Source organism: Crocodylus siamensis, chromosome 4, assembly GCF_052110815.1.
Source record: "Crocodylus siamensis isolate JL-2025a chromosome 4, ASM5211081v1, whole genome shotgun sequence".
Taxonomy (NCBI): Eukaryota; Metazoa; Chordata; order Crocodylia; family Crocodylidae; genus Crocodylus; species Crocodylus siamensis.
Genome location: NC_143398.1, coordinates 153,618,413 through 153,644,065, shown reverse-complemented (window position 1 = coordinate 153,644,065; position 25,653 = coordinate 153,618,413). Strand labels below are relative to the sequence as shown.

Genomic DNA, 25,653 nt, shown 5'->3' with positions numbered 1-25,653 from the left:
GGACCTTGGGAGATCATCGAGTCCAGCCCCCTGCCCAAAGGGCAGGAAGTCAGCTGCGGACATAGGATCCCAGCAAGATAAGCATCCAATTTACTCCTGAAGGTGTTCAATGTAGGTGCTTGAACCACCTCCGCTGGCAGACTGTTCCAGACCTTGGGGGCTCGGACAGTAAAGAAATTCTTCCTTATGTCCAGCCTGAAACGGTCTTGCAGGAGTTTGTGACCGTTCGACCTCATCATCCCTTGGGGCGCTCTGGTGAACAAACGTTCCCCCAGATCCTGGTGGTCACCCCTGATAAACTTGTAGGTGGCCATCAGATCACCCCTGAGCCTGCGCTTTTCCAGGCTAAAGAGTCCCATGGCTCTCAGTCTGTCGTCGTAAGATCTGTTTTCCTGACCTCTGATCATGCACGTGGCTCTCCTCTGGACTCTCTCAAGCTTCTCCACATCCTTTTTGAATTGTGGAGCCCAAAACTGGACGCAGTACTCCAGCTGCGGCCTCATCAAGGCTGAGTACAAGGGGAGAATGACGTCCTGGGATTTGCTTGAGAAGCATCTATGGATGCAAGCCAGCGTTTTGGTCGCTTTACTAGCCGCAGCATCGCATTGCAGGCTCATGTTCATCTTGTGGTCAATGATCACCCCCAAGTCTCTTTCTTCTGTAGTGCTATCCAATGTAGCACTGCCGAGCCTATAAGGGTGCTGCAGGTTTTTCCTCCCAAGGTGGAGAACCTTGCATTTTTCAGTGTTAAACACCATCAGGTTCTCGTCTGCCCATTTGCTGAGCTTGTCCAGGTCAGCCTGGATCACCCGCCTATCTTCTGGCGTGGATGCTTTGCCCCAAAGTTTGGTGTCATCGGTGAACTTGGCCAGTCCACTCCTGACTCCAATGTCCACATCATTAATGAAGATGTTGAACAGGATGGGTCCCAGGACAGAGCCCTGAGGGACCCCACTGGTCACAGGGCACCACGATGAGTGACTGCCATCAATCACAACCCTCTTGGTCCAACCACGGAGCCAGTTTCCCAGCCAGTGGATCATGGTGGAGCCAAGGCCACAACTGGGCAGTTTGGCCAAGAGGTGATCATGGGATACCAGATCAAAAGCTTTTTTGAAGTCAAGATACATGACATCAATCTCTTCTCCCTCATCCAGGTGATAGGTCACCTGGTCATAGAAGGAAATGAGATTGGTCAAACAAGACCTACCCGCAACAAACCCCTGCTGGCTATCCCTTAGGATGTTAGCCTGGGCCAGTCCATCAAGGATGGCCTCCTTAATAAACTTTTCTAAGATCTTCCCCAGGATAGAAGTCAGGCTAATGGGCCTGTAGTTAGCCAGATCCACTCTCCTCCCTTTCTTGAAGATCGGCACCACATTGGCCTTCTTCCAGTCTTCGGGCACTACACCAGAGCGCCAGGAGTTTTCAAAGATCCGTGCCAGGGGCTGGGCTATGACGCTCGCCAGCTCCTTGAGTACCCTGGGGTGCAGGTTGTCAGGGCCAGCTGACTTGAAGGTATCCAGCTTCTCAAGGTGTTCCTTCACGAGGTCAGCATTGATGGAGGGTAGGGGATTCCCCTCACCCAGATTTCTCTGTCCCATAGCAGGCATGGGTGTCCCGTGTGACTGATGAAAGACTGACGCAAAGTACCTATTTAATAGGTTGGCTTTTTCCTGGGCGTCAGTTGTCCCATCTGGTTTAGCAGGGGTCCAACATTGCCCTTGCTTTTCCTCCGGCTCCCCACATATCTGAAAAAGGAATTTTTGTTGTCCTTGATGCCTGAAGCTAGTTGGAGTTCAGTTGCAGCCTTGGCTTTCCTGGTTTGCTCCCTGCAGGACCGGACCAGCGCGGAGTAATCCTCCTTGGAGGTGAATCCCGTCCTCCATCCTTTGTAGGCTTTCCTTTTTAGCCGCAGGAGGTCCGCTAGGTCTCTGGAGAGCCAGCGGGGCTGCTGTGCCTTCTTGCTGCCTTTCCTCCGTGTTGGAATAGATTTAGCTTGTGCACTGAGGATCGCTTCCTTGAGAAGCAACCACTCTTCTTGAACTCCCATCTCCCTGGGGTCATGGTCCCTGAGGGCCTGACCGACTAGCCTCTTGAGCTTGTCAAAGTCGGCTTTTCTGAAGTCAAGGACTTCTGTGTTGCTGACTGACTTGCCAGCTTTACGGCAGATGGTGAAGGTGATCAGCTCGTGGTCACTGTCACCCAACTTCCCATCAATCACTAGGTTGCCGATTAGGTCGTTCCCCATAGCCAGTACCAGGTCAAGCAGTGCTTTGCCTCTCGTCGGCCCATAGACTTCTTGAGTCAGGTAGAGGTCATCCACGCACAAGAGAAAGCTTTGCGCCCGCTCAGATTTAGCTGAGTGATCTTCCCATGAGATGTCCGGGTAATTGAAGTCACCCATGATAACCAAGGTCCTGGAGCAAGCGGCCTCAGTCAGGTCCCGGGCGAACTCCTGGTCAAGCTCGGGACTTTGAGTGGGAGGTCTGTAGTAGACTCCCACCATTGTGTCCCCTGTGCCGAATTCCCCACGAATTTTTACCCAGAGGGTCTCTAGCTGTCCATGCCGGTCGCCAACATCAGCTTGCAGGGACATGTAGCTTTCCTTCACATAGAGAGCTACACCCCCGCCCCTTTTGTCAACACGATCCCTCCTGTATAGGGTATAGCCCTCTATACCCGTGGTCCAGTCATGGGTGGAGTCCCACCAGGTCTCCGTTATCCCAGTGACATCATATTTCTTTGCACTGAGCAGGAGGACGAGCTCATCCTGCTTGTTGCCCAGGCTCCTGGCATTAGTGTACAGGCAGGCAAGTGTGCCCTTGGGGGCTCTTGCCTTGCCCACAGATTGTGCCAGGGCTGGTGCAGGGGTGGGCTCCCTTAAGTGCCCCCTTAAGTGCCTTGGCCCACTGGCTTTGCAAGGGCCGTTCGGCGGGCCAGCAGGGGCAGTAATCCCCCCATCCCCCAGCGGGCTTAGTTTAAAGCCCGGTGGAGCAGGTCAGCCAGCCTGGCTGAGAAGAGCCTCCTCCCCAGGGGAGAGAGGTGGAGGCCATCTCTTCCCAGCAGCTCGCTGCCTCTCTCTCCAAAGAGCGGGCTGTGGTCATGGAAGCCAAAGCCTTCCCGATAACACCAGCGCTGCAACATTATTCATTCATATTTATCATGGACTTCAGTGAAAGCTATACAGACTCATATTTGCTAGGAAGAGAGGCTTTGTAAGTAAGAGCTCTAATAAACTTGTACCTCTCTTGATCAGCAGAGAAGATGTCAACCCCATTCTGACCAGTGGGTTGTGCTTGATAGAAGACAATGTATTTTAATGGGATCCTGAGTACAGTCTGGAACAAAGACTGTAAATACCTGCCTGCACTGATATTTTAAAAAATTACCTAATGAGTTTTAAGTACCTGATTCTCATTGAATGGCTGTAGCATTGATGTGCCTGACACCCTCAGACCGCTTTAAAAACTTCAGCTTAATATTTCTGTATCTTCCTTTTCCCATCCATATGAAGGAGGTAATGAGAAATGGCACCTCATTAGGGTGGTTTGGAAGGTTTCATTGGTTAATGTTGCACAGTGGACTAGATATGGTAGCATGATAACATCCTGCTACAGCAGGGATGGGCAAAATATGGGCTGCAGGTTGAATCCAACCTGCTAATTAATTGAATCCACTATAGCCCACAGCTGCCCCTGTGGACCTCTGAATGGGGCTGAGCTCTGCATACCTGGAGCAGCCTGGGCCACACTGCTATCCCATGCCCACCAATGGTACTATCTTGGCCCCTGCTCTCTGCCCCAAGACAGAAACAGTCAGTCCCACAAGCATCCATGGCACGAGTTTTCCCTGTCAGCAGCTAGGGGTGCAGAGCCCCAGACTCCCCCTGCACTGATCTCCTCCACAACTGGCAGGCGTCATGGCCTCAGCAGGGGCCACCATCCCTGCAGCTGTCACCCCGCTGTACCTTAACACACAGAGTCACCCATGGCACGAGTTCTGCTTGTCCGCAGCTTGAGGGGCAGTTCCCCCCCAAACCCCTGCTCTGATCTTCTTGAAACTTGCCAGGCTTTGTGGCCTCAGTAAGAGCTACCACCCCTGCAGTTTAACACATAGATGTGACAGGAGTTTTGCTTTAAAGAATTTGGGGTGCAGTTCCCCCCAAACCCCTACACTGATCTTATTGAAACTTGGCAGGCTTCATGCTCTCTGTAGAGTCTACCATCCCTGAAAAATGCATCCAAATCAGACAAAAAACAACGAAGTTATAGATATTTTATTGTTTCCCCATTATACCCTATGGCTGGATCTCTGAGGCAGCTCTGAAGTGCTTCGGAAGCTCTGAACCACTTCGGGAAGCTGAACAAGGCAGTGCTTTGACCTGGACGTTATGCTTCAGACCCTGAAGCGTCCGAAGCTTCTCCGGATCCGAAGCTCTGTCTGACGCCTCGCACAGCCGTAGTGTGCGGGCCTTGACAGCTCACCAAAACTCATCAAGTGGCCCACCAACCTAAATAATTGCCCACCCTGTGCTACACTGTCCACCCCATCCCTCAGACTGGAATATTCTGAGAACCGGGGCACTTGAGATATAAACAACTTTGCAACTTGGGACTATCCCTCTAGAGAATTAAGACGGTCAAACACAAAGGGCTCTGAGTGAAAGTAAACCATTTCCAAGTAGATGCCTTACCTGGAGATGGGCTGACAACAGAATTCCTGTTCCAAATGATGAAAATTAGAGGCAGGAGGTGATATTAAATTGCTATTTTGCATCTGTCTGTATAAATGAGGAAGTTGATCATTTGCCCAAACAAAAATTATGTCTGTAGGGGTGCATCAAAAGAAAGAATCCGGAAGCTGCCAGCAACAGCCAAAATGCTGATTGATTAGAGGATGTTAAAAATGACAAGGCCCTTGAGCAGACATCAGCTAGGCAGGAATGTCAGACACTAGAGAAGCTTTTGCCCACATTTTTACAGGCTCACTCTGTTTAGGAGAGAATTATGAGGACCGGAAAGAGGCTAAAATAACATGGTGGGACCAAAAAGGAGCAAGCAGATATAAATCAGGCAGCTCCAGAGACTCACAGCAGCTGTAGCAAATGTTAATGCAAACTATTTACAACACCAAGAATGTGCATGTATGTACGTATGTTTGGGGAGGCTGGGGAAGGTGGACACTTGCAAAATGTAGCTCAATTAAGCTGCTCCACGTGGTTTCGGGAAATGAAGGCCCTGTCTTACTAACAAGATATAATTCTTTGAAGCTTTTTCTACTTTGGTAAGCAAGAGCTGTCACTGCTCAAATGGTGCAAGAAATTGCTAACTCATGACTCAGAGCCACTAGTACTGTAATTCTAAAAACATCAGTTGTCCAAAGAAGGAGAAAGGAGAGATCCCTCTACATGCCTGGGCCTTGCGGTGGTATTCGTGCTTTCGTAGTATTGCCAACTCTTGAAAAACGCTAGTGATAAGCATCCAGATAAAACGGGGGGCAGAGAGGGGTTAAATGCATCGCGTGATAACATGAATGAAAGGCCATAAGTTGATTGGTTTCCCTTTATTTCATATGGCTGCCATCTTTCAGTACTGCCAGAGCTGGCAAGGTGGCCACCATTTCCATATTGTAGAATGTGGGTGCCCAGCCTTTAAGCCCCATAGGGTGGAAGTATAGTGCAGGCCAATAAAGCATGTGGGATCAGCCTGGCTGGGACTGGTCAAGTGGTCTGCAGTGCTTGGAAATTTAGTGGCCGGGGAGTGTGGCAGTGTTAATTGCCACCATTCCCTCACTGCCACGTTTCCAGACCTACAAGGAGGCCCTACAGACTTGATAACATGGCTCCACAAGCTGGATCTGGCCCTTGGGCTGGAGATTGTGTACCACAGATGTACAATATAGCAGGTGGAAATGAGTCTGCTGCTGTTTATAGTGAGGCAGTAGCTATGACCAAAATTATGTCCACGGTGTGGTTTACGGGGCTAGACAGAGCACTCTTAGGACACAGTGAAGAATGAATATGGAAAGAAAGGGGAAAAGGAGGGCAAGAGACAAGTTAAGAATTGTAGGGGAAGGGAGACATGGAGGACGGGAGGAAGAGGTTAATGGGCACAGAGGAAAGTACTGCGTCAGAGTGACAGCAAGAGGGTTGGAATGGCAGCTGCAGAAGGGGCAGGGGAGAGGGGTGACAATGGAAGGGAAGAGAAAAGAAGAGGAGGGCTTGAATCCACACCTCTGGAGCTGTAGCTAGATGGTTCCCTTACATTAATTCTTGTCTCAGATTTTCAGTTCAGCCAGAGAACTGAAACAACTCCTGGTTGCACAATTATGCTTGTTCAAAGGGGCCATGCCCTTAGACACAACCTTTACTAACAGAAATAATTAAAAGAATGCAAATAGAAATAACAATAGGGGTTGGATCAGTTGGTTGGTCTAGACCAGGCCACAAGAACCTTTAGAGCTAGAAGGTCACGCTAAAAGCAAGGAAGTGCATGGAGGACAGAACCTGCTGGTTCCCGTGAGACTCCCCACTCAGCCACTTACTAGGGCCACAAGAAGCTTTGGGTGGTGATTCAATTCGGAGGAGATTCAGTCCGATTCAGTGGCCGAATCTCTGAATTCGAATTGTATCCAGGGAGCAATTTAAAGGTCTGAATCGATTCAAAGCTCTCTGAATCTTTGCCAAAGATTCAGAGAGCTTTGATGATTCAGGCAGTCCCCAGTGGCTGGGAGCTGCAGCCACTCCGAGCTGGTAAGTACTAGGGGCAGGGAAGTGGGTACTGGGGGAGGGTGGAGGGGACCATAGGGGGGAACCCTGTCAGCTCTCCTGGCCCTCCCCCCAAATTCAAATCACCAAATCGAATCACTGTCCCCCAAATTGGCCAAATCCAAATCCAAATCAAATACTAGCCACTTCACACAGGCCTACAAGCTACATAGCTTCTGACTGGGAAACAAAGCAGTGCTACCAATCCAAAAGTAGCATTGTTGCCTTTGTGTGGAACTGTACATGCTCCAATCCTGGTTCAGGTTGCCACAATTTCAGTTGTTTCAAAAGAGGGATGTGCAAAATAAAATACGACCATTGGAATTTTTGTGCAAGATGCAGAGGACAGTGTTGCAGCCTGTGAGTCAGACTGTGCAAGGTCCTGACCCAGATTCCTTCCCTCTGCTTCCCCCTTTCCACCCCATCCTCTTAGGTTGACAATGCCCATAGTATCCAAGCAGTTGACTAACCATTTTTGCTTGTTCCTCCTGATGCTTTTTCAGCTGTTCCAGGAGCTTCTGATACTCCTCCTCCTTCTGCTGTATTTCCAGTGCAGTAGCATCATTTTGCTCTGCATATGCCATGGCTACCACAGCCAGGATCAGGTTGATGAGGTAGAAGGAACCGAGGAATATAATCAGAACAAAGAAGATCATGTAAGTTTTCCCAGCTGCACGTAGAGTCTACAAAAAGAAGAGGCATGTTACCATTACGGAAGGAACTATTTATTTTCAAATTGCTGTGTCGCCTAAGTGCCCCTTCCCAGAGAAGGGCTGGGAGGAGAGTCATGCATATCCATGCTATGCAGTGAAAAGCTAGGCTACTGATCAGCTCTCACCATCAATGTCTCCTATTGCAGTCCACAGAAGTGGATTATGCCTCAGCCAGCAGAATCTGCAGGGATTCTGCTCCAGTATAGGCAGCAGTGGACTGCATGGTTCTTCCACCATAATTAAAGTATTAAATCCATGAGCATGGTCTTGAAATAAATATTGCAGATAGCCACACTCTGGAGGGTCAGTGAATCAGCACTTTGATCTGTATTTCATAGCAGACTCCTGTCATTAGAATGAGCTGAATTCCAGATCTAAATACTTCTGAGCTATGGAGGTCTCAACCATGGGGTCTGGCTACAAACAAGAGGTTTAATATATTTGTCGTACTCTCGCTGCTGATTGGTAGAGGGGGTGGGGCCACATGATGGGTAGCCTTCTTGGCCAATCAGCAGCGAAGGATGGGGGGTGGCTGCCATCTTTGCTGCTTCCCTTCAGGCCAGTGGTTTCTCCCTGCACCATGGTGGGCTGCAAGGCTGGGCTCCAGCAGCCTTGGGGAGCCAGCATTTTCATTTAAGTAACCTTTTTTCCTAGTGATTCCATGCCAAAATCATGGATATTGGTATTTTCATGGGGTTTGTGGAAATAGGCTTTTTTTCATAGTTTCCATGAAAAACTCGATATCACAAATAGGATAGATCCCTATGTATGGGCTATACCTACCTGTGGGATGTTGCCCTCTTGCGGTTGCTTTAACAGAGAAGATAAGGAACCTGCTACTCCTACCAGTTTCTTCCCACAGCTCCAATCAGTCTTTGCAACCATAGGACTAATTTCTAGTCCTAGATGCCATCATGTGATTTATTTTGTAGGTTGTGATTATCATTGCTGTCAACTGCAGCATGTGCACCAGTTGTATCTGGCTCACATCCATATACAATTACACAGCATTGCATTGGCCAGAGTGGGGAATGGGTGGTCGCTTCCACCTGCATGATATTGCATGCATTCCTGTAAGCAAAAGGACAGACTCTCGCATGCTTTAGACCTAGTGGTTACGGACATTTTTCTGATCTTCTAGACCATGAGTGAAATAAAAATTTCACCACTGCATGCAAAGGGAAGACATCATGCAAGGAAGTAAAATTCATACATACGCACACAGTGAACATCAACTTGAAGCCCCCACAACACATCTGGAGGGGCATGTGCCAGTTAATGCAGACAATTCCCTCTGCTAAAGGGAAGGCACAGTAAAAAGAAAGAAACAGCTTACCAGCTGGAAGAGGTTCTCCCAGTAATCCTGAGTCATGAGGCGGAAGAGAGCAAGGAAAGCCCAACTAAATGTGTCATAACTAGTGTAGCCGTAGTTTGGGTTCCTTCCTGCTTTCATACATTCATAGCCTTCAGGGCACTTCCTGCCAGAAGGAGAACAGAAGGGAAGATACTTGAATGCATGCTGCTGCCCCGTACCTTTCCCAGGAAGGGCACACTGGGGTTAAAGTAAATATAACTTTATGTTAAGACACTGGAGAGGTGAGGCTCCATTTCAGCTTCAAGCCTTCACTGAAACAAAGAGGCCAGCTTGGGGGTGATTCAAAACAAGAAGCAAACCAAATCTGAACTAGATTCTCATTCAATACTGTAGTGAGAACCTGATGGCTCACATGATACAGAGAAGCTAGCATGCGTTTAAATTGTGAAGACCTTGTTTTCACTCCAGTCTTATGAGATGCATAGGCCTGATACTGAGGTGCATACAAGGACCAAGGAGCATGCTGATGTCAAACCATTAGGAAACAAGGTTTCCTTCCTCACACACACACGCATGCCCCAAATCTTACAGCTTGGTGGACTAGCAACATTATGTGTCTACGTTTAGCGATCCAGGACCTCTTTAGGTGCTGTCTGTTTTGCCTAAAGTTTCAACAGTTCCAGAGAACAGCGTTCCATTCAGCTGTTCCATTCCATTGAAACAGATAGGCTATTCTGATGCTATTTCAAGTTTTCTCGTGGATGGGGAGTCAGCCCATCTGGGCTGACTTCCCATCCCCAACACTAGATCGTGCCGGCACCGGGGTCACTAGATTGTGCCGGGTGGAGGCAGCCCAGCTGGGCTGCATCCCACCCCAACACAATCTAGCACAGGGGGTGGGAAGTCAACCCAGCTGGACTGACTTCCCATCCCCAGTGCTACAGTCAAAAACTTTCGACTTGCCTCGTTTTGTTTTGAGACTATTTCGATAGCCTTTGTTTCATTTCAATTTTGCTTTTTCAACCTCAAAATGAATCAAAACAGTGTCGAAATGAAATGGCTGGTGAAATTTCGCACAGCCCTATTAGGTAGGTTTCACAAGCAGCTACCATCCTGTATCTCTCTTGTTCACTGTAAAAATGTCAGCTCCCAACTCTGATATAGCCATAAGGCCATTCTCTACTGGCAGTGTTCACCTGTTATACTCATCAGAGTTGAAAGGACTTCCCCACAAACATACACAAAGTTGCTTCATTATTCCCTGCAAAATCCCTCCTTAGTTGTCTCTACTGCTGTGAGGCCTATGAAAAACATGGTGGCAATCAGCCTCTTGTCTACAGAGCTATCATCCTGACCAGTTCTGTTGTCTTATTGCTTTCCATTTTCCTGTACTTCTCTGTCTGTCTACTGTCTTTTTATTTGACTGCATTCTGTCTGAGGACAAGGCTGCTATTCAGTTTTGCCCTGATATAGGGTACTTTTATATTTGCTCTGACACATTTTGATTAGACTCAGATTAAATCAAGTCTTCTGGAGCATTATAATCAGAATGCTCCAGCGTGCTGCAGTATCTTCTGTATTCAGCATTCCCGTGTTTCAAAATGGTGGTAGGGGCATGTTAACTAAAACTTGTTGAACGAGCTTTAGTTAAAGCACCCCCACCACCATTTTGAAATGCGGGACACTGAATACATGAGATGCTGCAAGCATTTTAATTAGAGCTGCTCCTGATATCTGCTCTAATTAAAATGCCCCCACCCCAGAGCACATGTATAGGTGTATTTGTCTAGCCACAACAAGGTGCTAGTCCATGATTAGGTTCTTAGGTGCCACAGTTGAACCCCCAGCTCTTTTCACTGACTATGATGAGAACTACTGGGGGAATAGCATTTTTGACAACATAGCCCCTTGCTTAAATACCTGAAAAAAAAAGGATTTCTGGTAAGAATTTTCAAAATGACTAATGACCACTGATGCCTCAGAACTTGGGTGTCCAACCTGAGATGCCCTAAAGGGGCTCAATTTTCTCAGTTTTTTTAAGGCACCTGAATAAGTGATAAGTGGCCACATTTTCAAAAGAATATGAAAAGCAGGCCATCACTTAGGTCTCTAAATATATCTACAGACCCTAAACATAGGCATCCAGCATTGGAAACTTCGGTGCTTGCCACAGGGACAGGTGATTCATCTGGGCTGTTTCAGGACTGTGCTAAGGAGCTAAGAAGCAACTTGACACAACTGGGGCTGCTGGGCTATGGTGGGTAGAGCACACATGCACAGCTTGCATGGTTTTGCCAGGATATATACCTGACTGAAGTCCCAAGAAAGACAGGGGTGTGCCAGTCTCAACCCAAGACACCAGCTGTGTGCTGGAAAGGCTCAAGGCTGAGCATCAAGGAGAGACTACACCAGTATAACTATCTGGCATCTGGATTTCACTTACCTCCCTAATTAAAAGGCAATAGGAGGCCAAAATACCTTTCCCCCACCCTATCTGAGTGGTTATTTTCTGAACTGCCCTATGATATATCGGATAGCAAGCAGGAGAAGCAGAACCCTGCTCGTTGCCCTGTAGCACTAAAGATTCAGGAGGAGAATCAGCCCAAATGACTCCTCAGGGATCAGCCACCCGGCACTCCCTGCAGAACTTCCCCAGAATGTACAACCATGTTGGATGCCCTTTCTTCCCCAAAGGGGAAGTAATTTCCCCATTTCACTGAGAGAGTAACTAGCCTGAGGGAGGCTGATACCCAGAAGGATCTGCCTGTATATCCTTCAACACTGAAGGGTTTGAACTTCTACCAAAAGAAAGAACTCTTCATTCCCAAAAGGTTTGTGCCTAAATTAGGGCTGGGCAGGAAAAAGATTAGCTAACAGACTGGTGGTTAGGACACTGAGGGTGCATCTACTCATTCATTAATGCACTTTTGTTAATGCGTGTTACGTTTAGTACCTCTGGGCATTTATACACACACCCACATCTGCTCCAACACGCTGGAAATCCAGTGTGTGCTGAGCACGCGAGCTGACATGTCCAGCACTGCGTCACATGCATTTATATAAATGGTGAAATGTGCGTCAGCGCTAAGGAAATGGCAGTGGTACGCTTTGGAACTAAGACACCTTTGATATGTTTTAGTTCAATAGTGTACTGCTGCCATTTTGTCAGAACTCATGCATTATTTATTATTTTACAAATGCATGCGCTGCAGCACTGGGCACTTTTTAAAAGCACCCAGCAATGCAGCGCACACACGTGTACAAATGCCCTCCATTGTGAGGTACTAGAAAAAGGCACATTCGCCTATTTTAATGCTCATTAGTGAAAGTACATGGTTTTTCTTTTGTGACACCTTAATGCGCATTAAAATAGCCTAATGCACATTTAAATGCATGTGTAGACATGCCCTGAGTGTGAAAGACCCTGCTCTGTCTGATTCAGACTAAGGACTTGAACCTCAAGAATACCCACAAGTTAATCCCCAACCAGCAAGCTACTGGCTGTTCCTGGATGGGTGTCTATCATTATCTCCTGTTGGAGCCATTCCATTTCACATGCATTGTATATTATTTGGTGTAGGGATTTGAACCCAATCCAGCCACATCCCATTCCTCTCTATCTCTTTGGTTTTGACTAGAAATTCCATCATGGAAACTTTTCTGAAACACATTGAAACTAGTATATTCCCAGGAAAAGGTCTGCTTTCAAATAATTTAATCAGAAAATTAATGACCAGCTGCAATCAAAGATGCAATGAATGTTCAAGGTAAAATGAATGTTCATGTCCAGGACCCCTCTCCCCACCCCCTCAAACTCACAGCAATCATTTATTGATGACTGGTCTGGATGGCATTACTTTTTTTTTTTCTAAGGTAGGAAGTAGCTCCATAGACTGAGGCTGATTTTTATTGCCTTCCCAAGGAACCCCAGGTTTAGGCAGAACTTTACTCACCCAGCATCGCTGCTATTCCCACAGAGCAGGGCATCAAGCGCTCCCTCCAGGAAGTAGAAATTCCCTTTGAAATTAGGAAAAGACCAGGACATGAAAGTTGTAGGGCAATTTGTACACAGTTGTTCAAACACTAACCGCACCATACTCTAGCCTTTACATCATGCACAAACTCTTCATTGCACCTATTACTGTCTGGGTTTGCTATTCATAATGAACTTTGGGTGAATTTACGTGTTACACTTAATATTCCGCAGATTTAGTTTGGTCTAAGTGCTGTTAAAGTTGGAATGTGCTGTGAGCAAGTCACAGGGTCACAGGTTAAAGGTTAATGTTTCTTGTCTGTACAGCTTTGATTTGCCACTAGAGGGCTGGCAAGCAGGAGCATTGCTAGGAGCTAAGACACTTGAGCTCTATTCCCACTCATGGGGAGAGGGGTGGCTCAGAGCAGTGCATCGTGGGATGCTGGATGACTAAACATTACATATTTTATCTCTGTGGAACAGACTGAAGTTACCCTAATACAAGCTAGGTAGCATGGACCAGAATTAACCCTCACCTGAAGAGGCATAACTTTGAGACACTTGAGGCACATCACCACATGCGGGGTCATGCACTTGCAGTGGCAAAGTGCTTTTTGTTGCACTGCACAACCCTGCATGCGCACTTTGGTGTGGGGCAAACTGCCTCACTTCAGGGAAACTGCCCTTTCCCCACTCCTCCTAGCTCCTGGTGTGCTAGAGGAGAGGGGGGATAACTAAAGGAGTTTAGGCACTCTGATCAGCAGCCAGAGTGCCTCTTAGGAGGATCAAGCCTCTGTGTTTGCCAGCACACACACCTCTTACATGTGCTGTGCTTTTTTTGCCAAGTTTTTTTTTGCTACTAGAATTTCCCAATAGCAAAATTTACTCCCGCATTGTAAATATGCAGCACTGGGCACATTTTAACATTCCAGGCATGTGGTTTGTGGTGCCACAAAGAGGTTTGCAGCGCCACAAACCACACATGTCTGCACATCTGGATGCAGTGTCAGAGGACATTTAGCATGAGTTAAGGAGTTTAATGAAACACTTGCATTTTAAGTGGCCTTAGTATGGTATAAATGTAACGTTACTTCCTAAGTTCCATAGGATTTGTGGTTTTGTTTCACCATTTAAAACACATGAATCCTAAACACACAAAGCATTTTAGAGATAGCCAAAGTGGTTTGTGTGTTTCTTGATGCAAATACATAAGGACAATCTCTTTCAGCAAAAGGTTCTTGTAAACCAAAATTAAAAGCTTTGTCTATACCATAGATCAAGGGTTGTCAACCAGGGGTACACATACCCCTGGGAGTCCTTGAAAAGGGGCTAGAGGGTATGCACGGGCAGGCAGAGACAGAGCACCACCACCCACCATCCCGTGCCGCCACCTCCCAGGAGCAGAGCCACTGGGGGAGGGAGAAAGGTGAAGACAGTGGCCTCTGCGGGTCACATCAGCATTGCCTGGCTGGCTGGATGCTGGGAGGGAGAAGGGAAGCTGCCACTGTCATCCACCACCCCACGCTGCACCCCCAGCTGCTCTGTGTCTGGCTGTCACTCCCTCCCTTCCCCCACTACTCTGCCAGAAGTGTACCCAGAGGGGGCACACTCCTTAAAAAAAGGTTGAAGACCCCTGCCATATATCAAAGGGCTTAACATACCCTACTTATGCCCTGCCTTCCGAAGTCTATGGATATGCTCCAAACTCAGAAGTTTGCCAGTGAGGCTGCTCCAGGCTAGTGCATTTGTGTGCTGGGAACAAGCCTGAGGCAACCCTGCCAGTGATCTTTCAGCTCTGGAGTGCATCAGTGGATGTGGGTGCATGTGGTATGTGCACAGTTCCATGCTCCCTGAGATATACAGCCGCTGTGATATACATTAGGCCCAATAGACATTTTCAAGAGCCCAAGTATAAGTGAACCGCAGCATTCGTTAAGTCTCTACAAAGCATGGGAAAGCCAAGCTCTCACTTCTATTATCACCTAATTGCCAAAGCCCTTTTTCTGCCACTTCTACCCTGACCAGTTCCCTGACAATTGAAGATGTAACCCTCATGCCCTTTGACAAAGGGCAAAGACCGGAAGAGCATAATGCTCGTCCCTCTCTAATTCTGCCAGTGACCCCACCCAGAGGAGACTAACGGCAGCTGCTGAGATGCATCAGAGATGGTATTTGTTTACTGAAATAGAGAACCTGTCCGGCAGGGTAAGTCCCTTTTGACAGGTGGGGATCAGCACCCTAAGGCACCTGCTACAGCAGAAGCACAAAGCAGCCATTGTTATCCCACTTGGGGTGTTACCCAATTTGCCCTCTTAATAACTATATTTGAAGGGGTCTATTTGGAGTCTGCTCTGTGAGGCCCAAACTATGATTACTTTCCTGCCACTGGGCTTCTGCTTAAGCAACAGAAGTACATTGAAAGTTTGTCCCACTTATGGAATTTCAGCCCACCGCACATCAGTCTGGTCCAAGCAGCTGTTAACCTGAATGAATGACCAGAACGGATAGCCCCTGTTTGCATAGATCCATGCTGGCTCCTGTATACTGGCTTTTACTCCTTTAGTATGGAGCCTTCCTGTAGTTCATTTCAGAGCCGCTTGGAATAAAGCAGCTCAGTCAACATGTAACACAACCTTTTACTGAGTTCTGCTCAGTACTCTGAACAAAGATGAGACATACTTCATTCAGGGCTTATCCTGCTGTAGGGTTACTTGGTAGGCAAAACAAGAGACCTGAGGTCTTAATGAGCAGCAGCTCTGCTTCCTGAATAAACGTGGCTGCACATTATAAAGCAGCAGTGTCAGAGTCTATGCACAGCTCACTGGAATGCAGGGATGCTGTCCTTCAGCTCGGACAGAGGATTTTGGTTTTTCTCAAAATATGTCTGTTTTTTGACAAAAATCATCATTTGTGAGTTCTGAATTGCACTTCCAGTCCACACGTTTCCCCAGACTCCTAGCTGACCACATCATCCCTCTTCCTGTGAAGAGGTACCCTTGTGGTATATTGACACTAGTGGTATCTTGACACCTAGATAAACTGCAGGGCAACAGAACCCCTTGGATATATGCTTGGGTGGAAAGACAGGAAGAGTAGGGTAAATTAAAGTTCAAATCATGATCATTTGGGTTCATGCGTTACCTAGGAATAAACTCCCTTGTCCTGATGGAACTACTACTACACCCCAGACTCTCTTCCTGAGTAATGGACAGGTTTCAGTGACAGCTGATCATGGTAGGCTCTGGAGGGTTGTAGGAAGTTAATAATACTGTTTATTTTAGCACATTTGAGCAAAAGAGGAAAGGAGTGTGAACATTTACCTTCATCGTTCATATAAGCATCATAGTCGAAGGTATTGTTACCAGATCCAGTCAGGTTGCCATAGAGTGTTGCATTCACAAAGGTGTCATTGTCCATTCCAAAGATGTCTTCTTGCATAGTCTCATTGAAAGGGGGTGGCCACCTGACACATTTGTGCCGAAGGTTCCCCATGAACAACTGAAGACCAATAAGTGCAAACACACTGAGACAGAAGACTGTGAGTATCATGACATCGGAGAGCTTCTTCACGGACTGCATCAAGGCTCCAACAATGGTCTTCAGTCCTGATGAGGAAGACATTAGTAGTGGGACAGCTATTCATTTGGTAATCATTCACCATGTGCTAATGCACCTATTGAGCTCATAGATCTATCAGTAGGGCCAGACCCACTTACTCAGCCCAGCACCCTATTGCCAACACAGCCTGGTTTTTCAGTGCAAGGCAAGAACACTCCATAGAAAAAATGCAGCTGGTCAATGATGCAATGCTATTGTATGCAAATTTGTTCCAAACCCTAGTAGGGATCAGTCTGCACACTGAAGCAGAGATTACTCCCACATACTGATGTCTCCTGCCTCTCAGTTGAATCACCCTTTGTTCACAGACAGTACATGATTGCCAGACAACCTAAAAGATTTATTAAAAATTAACACACTTTGATGGATACTATATATAGAAGTTTCCCTAGGTGGGTACTAATCCTTGTCAGAGAATCAGAGTCTTTTTTATCCTGGCTCTTTCTAGCTCCATTTATTTTAGGTTTGTCCTTCATTTGTAATTTGCCAATATAATCCTCTTTTGGTTCAGAGGAAGGGGACAGAGTTCTGTGTTGCTGCAACTGGTATAATTCTTTGCTGACCCATCAGAAAGAAACTGAACTTGGGTCCTTTTGCTGACCCATCAGAAAGAAACTGAACTTGGGTCCTAAGGCAAAAGAGCTTCATCTATTGCAGGACACAAAGGAGTGTCTCATCGTTCTTGCGAGACCTATTTTGGAGACCTGGCTGGTCTGAGTTTTTTTTGACATGGAGAAGCCTCAATGCCTACTGGTAAGAGATGACAGAAGCAGTAGTTTGCATCAAGTGCTAGGTTTGTATCTCACCTTTCTATCTAAATTAACAATAGCTTTCTGCCACTAGTAGAGTGGGAGTAGGTCATTGAATATATCCTGCCAATTCCTTTGATGTGAAGTTATTTGTTTCCTGATAGGATGTCCCTATTAGTGAGGGGCCCAAGTCTTAACGTTCAGATCTGGGTTTCAATGCACCCTTTGAGTGCATAAGTGATTTGATCCAGCCTTTGTTTGGCGCCCTTTCTTGTCCAAATACACATTTTTTCCCTCCTAGACATCATGCCAGTTTTTCCACTTGTTCAGGCACATCTCCAGTTGTCTAAGTATTTGCCTGCCTAGGGAAACTGACCAGAGTAGCTGTCGGCCTCTTGAAGGCTCAGATCCAAAACATCTACTAATAAAAGTCAATCTGTTCTTATCCGTTACTGTGCAGTAAGCATTTTTAGGGCCAGTGTCTACATGTGCAGATGGGTGGCCAGCCCCTTTTATGACAGTGTCTACATGTGCAGTCAAGTGGCCACCCCCTTTCTAATGCTGTGTGTGGCCTGATTTGGGACTAAAGTTACTCCCAAGCGAGTCCACACACACAGTGTTACTGCGCAGTAAGGCATCTACACGTGTATTAGTGCGCAGTAAGTAACTGGGTGTAAATCACCATAGTTACTGCACAGTACATGTGTGCATTTGTAGATGCACACCTGTACTCTGCGGTAATTTTTGGTTAACCTAAATTACCTAAATTACTGTGCAGCAAATGTGCACCCTGTTCAAGTTTGCTGATGACACTAAGATGTCGGGGGGATGTGGGCACGCTAGAAGCAAGGAATAGGCTACAATTCAACCTGGACAGGTTACAGGGGTGGGCGGATGGGAACAGGATGGGATTCAACACTGACAGTGGAAGGTGCTGCACTTAGGGAGGAAGAACCAGCACCATACCTACAGGTTGGAGAACTCCCTTCTCATCAGTGCAGGGGCGGAAAAGGATCTTGGAGTCATCATTGATGCCAAGATGAACATGGGCCGGCAGTGTGGGGATGCAGTCAAGAAGGCCAACAGCACCTTGTCATGCAGCCACAGATGCATCTCAAGCAGGTCCAAGAAGGTGATACTCTCTCTCTATGCAACACTGGTCAGGCCGCAGCTGGAGTACTGTGTCCAGTTCTGGGCACCGCACTTCAGGAGGGATGTGGACAACATGGAGAGGGTCCAGAGGAGGGCCACTTGCATGGTCAGGGGGCAGCAGGGCAGGCCCTACGAGGAGAGGCTACGGGATGTGAACCTGTTCAGCCTCCACAAGAGAAGGCTGAGGGGGGATCTAGTGGCCGTTTACACACTAGTCAGAGGGGACCAGCAGGCAATGGGGGAGTCCCTGTTCCCCCAAGCAATGCCAGGAGCAACTAGAAATAACGGTCACAAACTGGCAGAGGGTAGATTCAGACTAGACATCAGGAGGCGCTATTTCACAGTCAGGGCAGCTAGTATCTGGAACCAACTTCACCAAGAGAAGTGGTGCTGACTCCTACCCTGGGGGTCTTTAAGAGGAGGCTGGATGTATACCTTGCTGGGGTTGTTTGACCCCAGTACTCTTTCCTGCCATGGCAGGGGGTTGGACTTGATGATCTGCTCAGGTCCCTTCCGACCCTACAAACTATGAAACTATGTGTAGACACACCCACTGTAGTGGAATAACCTGAGTGGCCTATCTAATTAGGAGTAATAATGATTGTGTTCCAGGATTATGACTATGCTTTGTAAGTGCACTACATAGTCCAGAATAGCATGAATGGAGAGGGTGCTGTTTCAGAATCCCTTATCCTACGAGGACTATTCTGGTGAATTTCCCTGTACAGATAAGCCCTAGTTGCTCACAAAGCCTTTTGTACAGAGCTCAGCTAACATCCCTTTGAAGTACACCCACACTAGTGCATTATAGTTTGCCAGTATTTTGTCAGCAACCGGTCTGTTGAATACACGTGAGAACAGGCATGACATCCTACTTCTAGCCTGTGCCTTCCTGTATGCTCTCACTCAGTTCAATTACTGAGGCAAAAGGACTTAGGGTCACACCCAGTCTAGCCACCTACTAGATACCTAGATCAGACTTGCATAGAATATAGGTAAGTTGTAATAGGCAGCTCGTAATAACCTGCTCGGGGGGGGGGGGGAGGGGCACATCACTCATAAGGCCTCTAGATTCATTCAGTGTTTATATTCTAGACAGCAAAGATCCGTAGGTATCTAACCTTGGGCTTCTGGATATGTACTGAAGTGCTCAAGTTCAGGCAAAAGCTAAGCTCTCAGCTAAAGTCCCTACAGGTGCTGTGTCAGGTAGACATATCTGGAGTTCACACAGCAACATTGCTGAATGCTGTACAAAAGCAGCCATGGAGGAAGAGCCCACTTGCTCTATAACAGCATAGCCAACTGGCCCAGGAAGGGAGAGACCAGAGTTCTAGGTCCTCTGCAATTCAAGCTCACATCCCCCATCTCCCAGGAGAGCGATCCAAGAACTAATAAGTCAAGGTAGGGGCAGCTTCCACTGTCCTGTGGGAGCTGGGTCATTGTGAGCCAAGAACACAAGAGTTGTGAATCCAGAAGGAGAAAGAACGGGGGAGAGGGAGGCTGACTGTAGCTGAGTGGCACTCGACTGGGAATGGAGAGTTCTGCTCCCTGGGCTGTTTGTAGATTTTGCATTTGACAGTCATCAGATAAAGGACCAGAAATGACCCCAGAGCAGAAACCAGAACCCACTGCTCGCTGCTCTGACTCTAGAGGTCAGATTTTTCACTTGTTCAGCACAGATAATTGAGGCCAGATTTACAAAGGGGCTCAGCATCCAATATGCATCCCATGTGCTGCACTCTTTTGAAAGTCTGGTCACTTATTCAGGTATCCAAAGTGACCTCTTTGGCCATCCAGTCATCTAATAACATATCAGTGAGGACACACAACTAATTTAAACAGGTTATTTGTCAGTTGAAATTAATCTACACTAGGGAATGGCTTTAAAAAGAAACAGCATCAACTAATATCAGGAAGCCAACAATACTTCTTTTTCAAGAAAACACCAGCTCCTTGATTCCTGTGATTATGTGAGAATCACAGCCCTTATTTTTTTAAAACAGTAAATTTTTAGCACTTGTGGCGGTGGAGAAAAGCTTTCCATTGTGAATCTTAAAGTCTCAAAAGCTAAGGACAAATAATATGACCCCTACTGTATTAACTTTTAAAAAAATCCCATGCTTTTAAAGCTAATCACAAGGCTTTTTGTGGGAGACTTGAGTTATGATTTATGGATGTTACAATTTTGGCAGCTAGAAGAAATATATGAGGCAGGCACAGCAAATAGGGAAGGTGATCTGAGGTGGAATACTCTGGTCTCCCTCTCACACAGCACAGCCACAGAGCACCCTATAAAAGCCCTGTCCCATAGTTAAAGAGTAGGGGAGACAAAGACACTTCCAAAGACTCAAAGGAAGTATCAAAGGCTCAATTTTTTTTCTTTGAATGGAAAATACAGTGAAAAACCTGAATGCATTTTCCTTGAAACTGGCACCAAAAAAAAATCACTATGGCTAGGGACAGACATTACACATACACCAGTTTAAATGATCAGAAACTGGTTTAAACCTGTAAGAGAACAGACATTCAGTGGACATAAACCAGGTTGAAAATGGCTGAAACTGGTTTGAGATAAATCTGGTTGAATGTAGGATCAGACTTAACTGATTTGGGTCAAACTGGTTTATGCAATGTCTGTCCCAGACCCCTTCTTGGTTTAACTTAAACCAGAGTCCCTTAGTATCCCAGATGCTTTGCAGCCCTTGGCAGGGCTTCAAGCTCCACAGCAGAGCTTCCTCTTTCCCTTTGCTCCTTGGCTGGAGCTCTGGAAGAGATTTGCAGGCACAGAAGGGTCTGCCTGGCTTCCCCCTGCCTCATCCCTCCTTCACCACTCGCTGCTCAAGCAGGGATCCCTCCCTCCTCTCTACCACAGCACAGATTAGCCAGAATATGGTATGCTAGTTAATGCTAAGAGGTGTCTGTGTAAGGCAGACAGGACAAAGGCACACAGGACAGTGTCCACTTAGGGCTTTTTGGAGCTAATCAACAGGTAGCTGGTAAGGTCCCTCCATTCCTTCCTTGGAAAAAGTTGTTTAAGAAGAGCTTAAATTAATGAGAAAGGCTTTTGTTTTGCTGATGGGCTGATAAATGGTGTGTAACTTTCTGCTGTGCAAGTAAATGCTGTGTAACTCCCTGCTGGCTCTGTTGCTGGTCAGTGGAGCAGTAAGGGGAACCCCTCCCTAATCAGAGCGTCCCTAATCAGCACTGTGGAAGAGAAGGGAGGGTTGCTCTAGCACCCCGCCCCCCGCCCCCGCTTCTAGCCTGAGCCACTGCAGGCATGTGCCTGCATTTCCTCAGTCCAGAGGGGATGTCTGTATGGTAACAAACCAGTTCAGCTTAGCCAAGTTAGACTAATCTGCAAAGATTGAATCAATTCAGGCTCAGGCTTTTTGAATCTTTGTTGCTAGCCTATGAAATATGGAAAAGTTCAGCTTAACAGGATTTTTTGTTGTTGTAAAGTTACAAGCAAGGGCTTAAAACAGAACCGGCTCATAGTGATACTCCAACATTTAATCCTGCCACCAAGGAAGAGACCTTCATTTCCAAGAGGGCTGTTTTTTTTCCCCACCACCCAGCATCTTGTGTAGTTAGTTACGCTAGTGATTACAGTTGTAAAGGGGATAAAAAATGTTTCATGTCAGAGCTGCATTATTTTACACTCACTTTATGGGTTTACTTTAAATGACCTCCTGGTGGGTAGGGCAAAGGTCTGAAAATCCCCTTGTTTGTCAAGTTAAAACTTAACCCATAGACATAAAAATAAATTATTTGGAAAGTAAAATACTCTTTTACTTACCTGGAATTACCGTAATCGTTTTCAGTGCACGGAGGACACGGAACGTTCTTAAAGCAGAGATATTTCCCAAATCCACAAACTCTGTGGTATAACTATAGGAGAGCGGAGAGAGGACGGAACATTAGACATTGTGACACTGCTGTGATGGGAGTCAAGGGGGCATCTCCTCAGCACTTGAATCTGCTGTTGTCAGTGACTCTGTCCAGACAAACCTGACTCAGCTTAGAAGCAAATGCTGCCTGAGGGACCTTAATTAAAGGGTGATGGTGAATGGCAATGGATCAGGGTGGAAAATATGGACTAATGGGATAATGCAAGAATCAGGGTGAGGAGTGGTTTGATTCAACACTGTCACTGCCAAGGTGGCAGAAGGAGCATCCATCATATTAACCATGCTCACAGATGGTATTAAACAGTGGGGACTTGCAAGTACTGGACAGACATGAGACGTAATATTAAAGGATCCCTTGGACTGAGATTAAACGTATGGGAAGAGAACAGCAAAACGAGATTCTATCTGGATAAATGGAAGCCATAAACCAGCCCTGCATGTGAGGGACAAGGCATAATGACTCAAGAAGGCCTGCCCCAGTCCTGGCAACAGATGGCCAGCAACTGGTGCAAAACTCAGGTGTGCACCAGAAATACCACAAGAGGCACCAGGGAAGTATAACCCTCTGTGGCACTGAGATTAACTCCACCAATGCAAATCTAAGATCTCTTTGTCAACATTTTGGATTTGTAGTAGTGCTGCTGTGCCAGGGCTGGAATGACTGGCCATTAATAATGGCCGTTAATGCTGGGACACAGGCAAGTCCCCAATGGAGACTACTAGCTCTGGCCATTTTTTAGGGGTTCCTTCCAAGTCACTTCCTTGTGGTGACATCACAAATGTTATCAGATGATTAGCAGAACTTCTCATCCTTCCTGAGGATACTTACGCCATAACAATGACACTGAAATCCAGCCAGTTCCACGGATCTCGCAGGAATGTAAAACTGTCAATGCAAAACCCTCTTGCTAGGATCTTTATCATGGACTCAAAGGTATATATTCCAGTGAAGGTGTATCTGAAATGAGGAGCAGTGACTTAATATAGAAAACATGAGTAGCTCAGAGGAAAGGTATCCAAGACAAGAAGCTTGCAACAACATTCTATAAATGCTGAAGTCTAAAGACCCATATAGCAGCTTGGAAATGGGAAGACTTGTCATTTATTTACCAGAGCTGCCACAAGTACAGAATTGGGAGCCTTTATGTAGGTGAACCACTAAATGCTGGTGCTGATTTCAGCACTAGTTGGATTTTCAAATGCTCTCAGTGCACTGAGTGCACGTGAGGTGCTAAGTCTTTGAGAAAAACTGGCCATAGGAATAGCTGACATCACAGACACTGCAAACTCCAGCCCCTGTTTAGTTGCATAAGCAGAGCTGTGCTCTTCAGAAAAGCTAGCAGTGCTGGTGTGTTTTGAGCCTTGGCTCCTCACATCCCTGGTATGAACACAATGGATCAGATCAAAAAAGGCATGTGTTTTAAAATCAATTCCCATTGAAACCATTGAAACTTAAGCACTAAATAGGAGATAAAATAGGCACATAAGCATCTTGTTGCATCAGGCTCTACTTCTGAAGAACACTGGGTACTTCCTCTCTCAACCACCTGTTTGATGACTCAGGGCCCTCTCAAGGGGGAGAGCTGGTGGAAATCTGGCTCTGAATTGTGAGTGTTGAACTTGCAAGCACCCACCCCTAGCAAAATAGGCTTGCTTGGGTTAGGCCCATTGGCACAAGAGCATGGGCCACGCCTGTTCTGCAGCTAAGCAGCTTTTTTAGCATGGTGGGCAGCTATTCAGAGATGCCCCCTTTGTTATGACAGCAGAGGCTAATCATGAGTTTCCACTGAACACAGTGACAGATTAGCTCAAGCATCTGCAAAACTATACACTTCATTCTCTGAAAAAAGTGTCCATTTCCCAAAGCGCCTCCTCAACAACAGGTCACAGCTGTATAGGTAGCTGCCTTCTGGCAAACTGGGGAGCTCTAGCACCGTAGGGAAGAGGAGCAACAGGAGGAAAGGAACTTACTCCACATTCTTGGACCACGGCGGGGGGTCGTTCATCGTCATAAACACACAGTTGGTTAAAATGGTGATCATGATGAACATACTGAATAATTTAAATCCAGGTCAAGGACAAGTTCTCCAGGTCTGTCACAAAGTTCATCACCCCAAGTGATACGCAAGCCTTTGCAGAGGCAGGGCTCAAGGGCAAGAATAAGTTTCCCTCCCCCCTCTCCTACAGCCAGCTTCCCAGAACTGACGCTTGGCTCGTGACTTTCCACTTGGAAGACAGCCTGGCCTGGGAGAGCTTAAAAATATATCACCAACATTAAACACTTTCTGCCTGCAGCTGTACTCAGAGCCAGGTTCCCCATGTCCCAGCCCCTCCTGGCATGCCACGGCCCTTCTCTCAGATCCACTGCTGCTTAGTTTTAGCCACTGGCTCTGCAAAAAGGTTTTTTGTAAAGATTTTCCCTTGGCCCCATTTTCCTGCCCCTCTGGTAGCTTCCCCTCACCTCTGTCTCCACAGGCTTTGTAGGACGGACTCAGCTTACCCTACCCAGACCTCTTTGCCTACCACTGCTTCAAGTTTTCTCCAGAGGACACTGGATGCTGTCCCAGTGGGCCACTGAAAACATCCCTCTCATGAACCTCTCAGAGATGTGCTCCAATTCAACAACAGCTACAGGTCTTGGAGCAGAGATTAATTTAGAGAAGGCCAATGATCTGGTTCTGCACAAGGTCAGACCAGATAAACACAACAATCTTAAAGTGTACGAATTACTTGGCCAGATTAGGGGGACATGTCTCTAAGCATGCTCTCTTCGGGCTTTCAGATGCCTTTAACTGCAACTCACCACTTCCCTGCCCTTAGGCCAGCACCTAGAGAAACAGGCATATCCTTGTTTCATCTCCTCCCCATACCCTGACCTTTCATCTCTTTGAACATGTTGCAATTGCTGGCAAGTAGAAAACTCGATCCCCTTCAGTTTTGCTACCTTTCTTCTTACTTCCCTATCACTGTCCTTGTAGGCTGGGTCTCATGATCTCATCTTTTTCCCCCTTAGGCTTTCTGCTATGTTAGTTAAGACCACAGAATTGATGTTCAAAGAGAAACATCTGTTGCCTAGCTGCCTGCTGTACTAGGGAAAGGATATGAATGTATAAGCACTTTGATGGCACCTCTTCTGATGGGGTTGAAGGGTCCCAGCATGTAGACAGCAGGGGTTGCTGAGAATCGGAAGATTGATTTCCCTTTGTTTAGGACTATGAATGTCTGAAAAACAAAGAGACAGGAGATTCATCACTCCCCCTTCACAGCCAACAAAAAAGGTTTAAACCTGTGGCCACCGGGATCCCACACTTTTAAAATATCATTAAAACTAAAATCCCTGCACTATCACAAAATAGCATACACTGGAATACCTATCCCTCAGCATAAAATGAAAGGAGTGAGAGCACATCTGCTCTCAGGGTTATGCCACACTTTACACTTAATGTGTGTTAAATG

The 25,653-nt window shown here is 46.7% G+C and overlaps 1 protein-coding gene across 7 annotated transcripts in view; it reads right to left on the bottom strand.

Annotated features, from left to right (window-relative positions):
* The window catches only part of SCN4A (sodium voltage-gated channel alpha subunit 4), a 168,533-nt gene that overhangs the window by 83,292 nt on the left and 59,588 nt on the right, over window positions 1-25,653 (bottom strand). For all 7 annotated transcript variants that reach the window (XM_090044268.1, XM_090044267.1, XM_090044271.1 and 4 more), the window contains 8 exons: window positions 25,301-25,419; window positions 24,169-24,258; window positions 23,027-23,155; window positions 22,086-22,177; window positions 16,091-16,375; window positions 12,751-12,814; window positions 8,819-8,960; window positions 7,240-7,452 (listed from right to left, as the gene is read on the bottom strand). In XM_090044268.1, the coding sequence (XP_089900394.1) occupies window positions 7,240-7,452; window positions 8,819-8,960; window positions 12,751-12,814; window positions 16,091-16,375; window positions 22,086-22,177; window positions 23,027-23,155; window positions 24,169-24,258; window positions 25,301-25,419 (1,134 nt within the window). The remainder of the gene's footprint in view (window positions 1-7,239; window positions 7,453-8,818; window positions 8,961-12,750; window positions 12,815-16,090; window positions 16,376-22,085; window positions 22,178-23,026; window positions 23,156-24,168; window positions 24,259-25,300; window positions 25,420-25,653) is intronic.